We start from the raw sequence: 8,528 nt of genomic DNA, 5'->3' as shown, positions 1-8,528 counted from the left end.
TACATGCATCTCATTAATGGAAATGCGAAGTAATTTTGGGCTAGACTACACTATTTTTAGACAGAGCTTACATTAAAACCTGGAACATTTCAGGTACGCTTACAGCTTTATCCATATAAAAATTTCTTTTATTGCATCTGTTAGAATTAGATGTTAAAGTAAGGTGTTCAGATTTTAATCCTAGATTATTTTACCTGAAGCAGTGCTTTACAATCTGTTCTGCAAGGAGTAGGGGTTGCCGTGATTTTGCCAAGACATGTTTCTGGATCAATATTTTTGATGATCCTGGATCAACATTATTGTCCAGAAATATAGACTTAACCCAATCCCTCTCCCTAAACCTAACCCTACCCATAATTTATTCCCAAATCATTGGGAAATGATAGCTGATATGCAAGGGTGTAGAAGCACCTAACCATGAGTTTATGCCTAAAACAGATATTTCCTGAAAAGTTATATCTCAATTCTGATTGATTGATTGTTCCAGGATCAACAAGGATTTTGATCCAGGAACATGTTGTACTTGTTGAAATCACACTCACCAAGTAGTAGGACATGCACCTATAAAGAAGCATTTTCATTGGCTGCAATCACAAAAGCCCAGCTATAGATACAAATACCCGCTACGTTTTTGTTATTTATTGCACTACCTTATGTGTAACTCAAATTGCTGATCCGAAATTTTACTCATTTGTAGAAATTATTTTATGAAAGATAAAATTATCAATCGTACAACAATTAAAATAATATCTAATGTCTTGTATCCTCTTTCAGCAGTTTTTTTCTTTCTAGTCAGGATGGCACAAGGAAACTTTTATTCACCCTGTGTAAGTATTGTAAATGTAAAATGTGTGTAATTTATCATATTAATGGAATATGTATATGGAATAAAGAATGTGTTCTACTTTCTTTTGGCTAAACATAAACAAAGATTCTTGAAAGGTTTTCAGGAATTTGTTTCTCTTTACAGTGTTTGTGTGGTGTGCTATTAATTCTGCGACTAGAGTTGGGTAAGTGATTGTTTGGATTTCAATTATGTGTCATTACTTTTTTAATCTAATACAAACATGTTTTTTTTTTTAAAAGTTAATAATAATTTAAAAGGTATATAATTTATTTTTCTTTTTAAAATCCAGTGCTTCAAAAATGGAGTCTTCAACTTCAGGATATACGGCTTCAGAAAGAACAACTGTACTTGCCACTTCAACCTCAGCAAAACCAGCTGCAACCTCATCAGATTCTTCAGGTGCAACAATGGTTATAACTACAGAAAGACTTGCTTCAACAACCATGACTACATCTTCAGAAAAGACAAAAGTAACTGAAACAACAAATACTGCATCCACAACCACAACTGAACATTCCACTGCTACAGCTAAAAGAGTGGAAACCACAACTACAGCTTCATTAACTACATCTACAAGAAACGATCCAAAAACTTCAATAGCTGTAACATCAGAATCCACAACTCTTACTTCAACAACAATACCTACATCATCAGAAACAACTGCACCTGTAACAACATCAACAACTACAGCATTGTCAACTAGTGAAATTCCCACAACCGCAGTTGTGAGTACAGAGACCACACCTATTACTTCAACAACACTGCCTATGACTTCAGAAAGTACAACAGCAGAAACCACGAATACAGCTTCATCAACCACATCTACAGCAACAGACGATCCAACAACATCAACAGCTGTAACTTCTGAACCCACAACTCTTACTTCAACAACTATGCCTACATCTTCAGAAACAACTGCACCTGTAACAACATCAGTAAATACAGCATCATCAACTACTGAAATTCCCACCACCACAGTTGTGAGGACCGAAAACACACCCATTACTTCAACAACACTGCCTACAACTTCAGAAAGTACAACAGCAGAGACCACAACTACAGCTTCATCAACCACATCTACAACAACAAACGATCCAACAACATTAACAGCAGTAACTTCAGAATCCACAACATTTTCTTCAACAACACTGCCTACAACTTCAGAAAGTACAAGAGTGGAACCCACGACTACAGCTTCGTCAACCACATCTACAACAACAAACGATCCAACAACATCAAATGCTGTAACTTCAGAATCCACAAATCTTATTTCAACAACTTTGCCTACATCTTCGGAAACAACTGCACCTGTAACAACATCAGTAACTACAGCTTCCACATCTACTGAAATTCCCACAACCGCAGTTGTGAGTACAGAGACCACACCTATTACTTCAACAACACTGCCTACAACTTCAGAAAGTACAACAGTGGAAATCACGACTAAAGCTTCATCAACCACGTCTACAACAACAAACGATCCAACAACATCAACAGCTGTAACTTCAGAATCCACAACTCTTACTTCAACAACTATGCCTACATCTTCAGAAACAACTGCACCTGTAACAACAGCAGTAACTACAGCACAGCAACTACTGAAATTCCCACAACCACAGTTGTGAGGACTGAAACCACAACTATTACTTCAACAACACTGCCTGTGACTTCAGAAAGTACAACAGCAGAGACCACAACTACAGCTTCATCAATTATATCTACATCAACAAACTATCCAACAACATCAACAGCTGTAATTTCAGAATCCACAACTCTTCAACAACACTGCCTACAACTTCAGAAAGTACAAGAGTAACCTACGACTACAGCTTCATCAACCACATCTACAACAACTGAAAGATCCAACAAGCACATCAGCAGCTGTAACTTCTGAAACCACAACTCTTACTTCAACAACACTGCCTGTGACTTCAGAAACAAACTGCACCTGTACAACAACATCTTCATAACCACAGCTTCATCATCAACTGAAATTCCACAACAACACAGTTGTGACTCCAGAAACCACAACTATTACTTTCAACAACACTGCCTACAACTTCAGAAAGTACAACATCAGGAACCTACGACTACAGCTTCATCAACCACATCTACAACAACAAAAATGATCCAACAACATCAACAGCTGTAACTCTGAACCCACAACTCTTACTTCAACAACCATGCCTACATCTTCAGAAGTACAACTGCACCTGTAACAACATCAGTAAATACAGCTTCCTCAGACTGAAATTCCCACAACCAACAGTTGTGAGTACAGAGACCACACCTATTACTTCAACAACACTGCCTACAACTTCAGAAAGTACAACAGTGGAAACTTCACGACTACAGCTTCATCAACCACATTTACAACAACAAACGCATCCAACAACATCAACAAGCAGTTGTGACTCCAGAACCCACACATTTACTTCAACAACATGCCTACAACTTCAGAAAGTACAACAGCAGAAACCACACAACTACAGCTTCAACAACCACATTTACAACAACAAACGATCCAACAACATCAACAGCTGTAACTTCAGAATCCACAACTCTTAGTTCAACAACTATGCCTACATCTTCAGATACAACTGCACCTGTAACAACATCAGTAACTACAGCTTCCACATCTACTGAAAGTCCCACAAGCACAGTTGTGAGTACAGAAACCACAACTATTACTTCAACAACAATGCCTACAACTTCAGAAAGTACAACAGCAGAAACCACGACTACAGCTTCGTCAACCACATCTACAACAACAAATGATCCAACGACATCAACAGCTGTATCTTCTGAACTCACAACTCTTACTTCAACAACTATGCCTACATCTTCGGAAACAACTGCACCTGTAACAACATCAGTAACTACAGCTTCCACATCTACTGAAATTCCCACAACCGCAGTTGTGAGTACAGAGACCACACCTGTTACTTCAACAACACTGCCTATGACTTCAGAAAGTACAACAGCAGAAACCACGACTACAGCTTCATCAACCACATCTACAACAACAACTATAACAACATCAACAGCTGTAACTTCTGAATCCATCAACTTTACTTCAACAACTATGCCTACATCTTCAGAAACAACTGCACCTGTAACAACATCAGCTAAATACAACACATCTACAACTGAACAAACCACCAACCATCAGTTGTAACTTCCGAAAACCACAAATCATTACTTCAACAACACTGCCTACATCTTCAGAAACACAACAGCAGAGACCACAACTACAGCTTCAACTACAGCTTCCACATCTACAACTGAAATTCCCACAACCGCAGTTGTGAGTACAGAGAATCCACAACTACTACTTCAACAACACTGCCTACAACTTCAGAAAGTACAACAGTGGAAACCACGTCTACAGCTTCATCAACCACATCTACAACAACAAACGATCCAACAACATCAAATGCTGTAACTTCAGAATCCACAAATCTTATTTCAACAACTTTGCCTACATCTTCGGAAACAAACAACTGCACCTGTAACAACATCAGTAACTACAGCACACTCAACTACTGAAAGTCCCACAAGCATTGTTGTGAGGACTGAAACCACAACTATTACTTCAACAACACTGCCTATGACTTCAGAAAGTACAACAGCAGAAACCACGAATACAGCTTCATCAACCACATCTACAACAATAAATGATCCAACAACATCAGCAGCTGTAACTTCTGAACCAACAACTCTTACTTCAACAACCATGCCTACATCTTCAGAAACAACTGCACCTGTAACAACATCAGTAAATACAAGCATCATCAACTACTGAAAATTCCCACAACCTCAGTTGTGAGTACAGAGACCACACCTATTACTTCAACAACACTGCCTACAACTTCAGAAAGTACAACAGTGGAAACCACGACTACAGCTTCATCAACCACATCTACAACAACAAACGATCCAACAACATCAACAGCTGTAACTTCTGAACCCACAACTCTAACTTCAACAACTATGCCTACAACTTCAGAAAGTACAACAGCAGAAACCACAGCTACAGCTTCAACAACAACATTTACAACAACAAATGATCCAACAACATCAACAGCTGTAACTTCAGAATCCACAACTCTTACTTCAACAACTATGCCTACATCTTCAGAAACAACTGCACCTGTAACAACATCAGTAACTACAGCACACTCAACTACTGAAAGTCCCACAAGCACAGTTGTGAGGACTGAAACCACAACTATTACTTCAACAACACTGCCTGTGACTTCAGAAAGAACAACAGCAGAGACCACAACTACAGCTTCATCAACCACATCTACAACAACAAACGATCCAACAACATCAACACCAGTAACTCCAGAATCCACAACATTTATTTCAACAACATTGCCTACAACTTCAGAAAGTACAAGATCGGAACCTACGACTACAGCTTCATCAACCACATCTACAACAATAAATGATCCAACAACATCAGCAGCTGTAACTTCTGAACCCACAACTCTTACTTCAACAACCATGCCTACATCTTCAGATACAACTGCACCTGTAACAACATTAGTAACTACAGCTTCCACATCTACTGAAATTCCCACAACCACAGTTGTGAGTACAGAGACCACACCTATTACTTCAACAACACTGCCTATGACTTCAGAAAGTACAACAGCAGGAACCACATCTACAGCTTCATCAACCACATTTACAACAACAAACGATCCAACAACATCAACAGCAGTAACTCCAGAATCCACAACATTTACTTCAACGACATTGCCTACAACTTCAGAAAGTACAAGAGCGGAACCCATGACTACAGCTTCATCAACCACATCTACAACAACAAACGATCCAACAACATCAAGAGCTGTAACTTCAGAATTCACAAATCTTACTTCAACAACTATGGTTACATCTTCAGAAACAACTGCACCTATAACAACATCAGTAACTACAGCACACTCAACTACTGAAAGTCCCACAAGCACAGTTGTGAGTACAGAAACCACAACTATTACTTCAACAACAATGCCTACAACTTCAGAAAGTACAACAGCAGAAACCACAACTACAGCTTCATCAACCACATCTACAACAACAAATGATCCAACGACATCAACAGCTGTAACTTCTGAACTCACAACTCTTACTTCAACAACTATGCCTACATCTTCAGAAACAACTGCACCTGTAACAACATCAGTAACTACAGCATCCTCAACTACTGAAATTCCCACACACCACAGTTGTGAGGACCGAAACCACAACCATTTACACTTCAACAACACTGCCTATCAACTTCAGAAAGTACAACAGCAGAAACCACAACTACAGCTTCATCAACCACATCTACAACATGATACGATCCAACAACATCAACAGCTGTAACTCAACAATCAAAACACCTACATCATCCAACTATGCCTACATCTTCAGAAACAACTGCACCTGTAACAACATCAGTAAATACAGCATCCTCAACTACTGAAATTTCCACAACCACAGTTGTGAGTACAGAGACCACATCTATTACTTCAACAACACTGCCTACAACTTCAGAAAGTACAACAGTGGAAATCACGACTACAGCTTCATCAACCACGTCTACAACAAAAAACGATCCAACAACATCAACAGCAGTAACTTCAGAATCCACAACATTTACTTCAACAACATTGCCTACAACTTCAGAAAGTACAAGAGCGGAAACCCATGACTACAGCTTCATCAACCAAATCTACAACAAACAGACGATCCAACAACATCAACAGCTGTAACTTCTGAAACCACAACTCTTACTTCAACAACTATGCCTACATCTTCAGAAACAACTGCACCTGTAACAACATCAGTAACTACAGCACACCACAACTACTGAAATTCCCACAACCAGCAGTTGTGAGTACTGAAACCACAACTATTACTTCAACAACACTGCCTGTGACTTCAGAAAGTACAACAGCAGAGACCACAACTACACTGCTTCATCAACCACATCTACAACAACAACGATCCAACAACACACACTCAACAGCTGTAACTTCCCCACAACTCTTACTTCAAAAACTATGCCTACATCTTCAGAAACAACTGCACCTGTAACAACATCAGTAACCTCAGCATCAACAACTCTGAAATTTCCACAACACAGTTGTGAGGACTGAATCCACAACTCTACGTCAACAACCATGCCTACATCTTCAGAAACAACCACACCTGTAACAACATCAGTAACTACAGCATCATCATCACTCACTACTACAACAAAAACGATCCCACAACCACAGTTGTGAGGACCGAAACCACACCTCTTACTTCAACAACACTGCCTACAACTTCAGAAAGTACAACAGCAGAGACCACAACTGCAGCTTCATCAGCCACATCTACAACAACAAATGATCCAACAACATCAGCAGCAGTAACTTCAGAATCCACAACTCTTACTTCAACAACCATGCCTACATCTTCAGAAACAACTGCACCTGTTACAACATCAGGAACTACAGTATCCTCAACTACTGAAATTCCCACAAGCACAGTTGTGAGGACTGAAACCACAACTATTACTTCAACAACACTGCCTGTGACTTCAGAAAGAACAACAGCAGAGACCACAACTACAGCTTCATCAACCACATCTACAACAAAAAACGATCCAACAACATCAACACCAGTAACTCCAGAATCCACAACATTTATTTCAACAACATTGCCTACAACTTCAGAAAAGGACAAGATCGGAACCTACGACTACAGCTTCATCAACCACATCTACAACAATAAATGATCCAACAGCATCAGCAGCTGTAACTTCTGAACCCACAACTCTTACTTCAACAACCATGCCTACATCTTCAGATACAACTGCACCTGTAACAACATCAGTAAATACAGCTTCCTCATCTACTGAAATTCCCACAACCGCAGTTGTGAGTACAGAGACCACACCTATTACTTCAACAACACTGCCTACAACTTCAGAAAGTACAACAGTGGAAACCACGTCTACAGCTTCATCAACCACATTTACAACAACAAACGATCCAACAACATCAACAGCAGTAACTCCAGAATCCACAACATTTACTTCAACGACATTGCCTACAACTTCAGAAAGTACAAGAGCGGAACCCATGACTACAGCTTCATCAACCACATCTACAACAACAAACGATCCAACAACATCAACAGCTGTAACTTCAGAATCCACAGATCTTATTTCAACAACTTTACCTACATCTTCAGAAACAACTGCACCTATAACAACATCAGTAACTACAGCACACTCAACTACTGAAAGTCCCTCAAGCACAGTTGTGAGGACTGAAACCACAACTGTTACTTCAACAACACTGCCTATGACTTCAGAAAGAATATCAGCAGAGACCACAACTACAGCTTCATCAACCACATCTACAACAATAAATGATCCAACAACATCAGCAGCTGTAACTTCTGAACCCACAACTCTTACTTCAACAACCATGCCTACATCTTCAGAAAATCCCACACCTGTAACAACATCAGTAACTACAGCATCCTCAACTACTGAAATTCCCACCACCACAGTTGTGAGGACCGAAACCACACCCATTACTTCAACAACACTGCCTGCAACTTCAGAAAGTACAAGAGCAGAGACCACAACTACAGCTTCATCAAACACATCTACAACAACAAATGA

General features: G+C 39.5%; 2 protein-coding genes across 2 annotated transcripts; both read left to right on the top strand.

Moving 5' to 3' along the window:
- Window positions 1–578: 578 nt before the first annotated feature.
- Window positions 579–2,385, top strand: LOC122135938 (cell wall protein DAN4-like; the record flags this gene model as incomplete). Its single annotated transcript, XM_042717160.1, has 3 exons — window positions 579–827; window positions 971–1,010; window positions 1,137–2,385. A coding segment is annotated over exon 3 (1,239 nt), but the record flags the coding sequence as incomplete, so codon positions are not given.
- A 1,547-nt stretch (window positions 2,386–3,932) lies between these two features.
- On the top strand, window positions 3,933–5,814 carry LOC122135785 (cell wall protein DAN4-like). Its single transcript, XM_042716011.1, has 3 exons — window positions 3,933–4,021; window positions 4,600–5,445; window positions 5,577–5,814. The coding sequence occupies exons 1-3, from the start codon at window positions 3,933–3,935 to the stop codon at window positions 5,812–5,814; spliced, it is 1,173 nt and encodes a 390-aa protein (XP_042571945.1).
- The last annotated feature ends 2,714 nt before the right edge of the window (window positions 5,815–8,528 follow it).

The sequence above is a fragment of the Cyprinus carpio genome, chromosome B1 (assembly GCF_018340385.1).
Source record: "Cyprinus carpio isolate SPL01 chromosome B1, ASM1834038v1, whole genome shotgun sequence".
NCBI classification, from domain to species: domain Eukaryota; kingdom Metazoa; phylum Chordata; class Actinopteri; order Cypriniformes; family Cyprinidae; genus Cyprinus; species Cyprinus carpio.
Note: the sequence above shows the minus strand (reverse complement) of the source record. Positions and strands in the feature narration are given on the sequence as shown.

Coding starts and splice junctions, on each gene's coding strand:
- LOC122135785 (XM_042716011.1), top strand. CDS start 3,933: ATGCCTACATCTTCAGAAACAACTGCACCTGTAACAACATCAGCTAAA. Junction 4,022..4,599: donor CAAACCACCAACCATCAGTT/GTAACTTCCGAA, acceptor CTACATCTTCAG/AAACAACTGCACCTGTAACA. Junction 5,446..5,576: donor GAAATTCCCACAACCACAGT/TGTGAGTACAGA, acceptor CAACATCAACAG/CAGTAACTCCAGAATCCACA.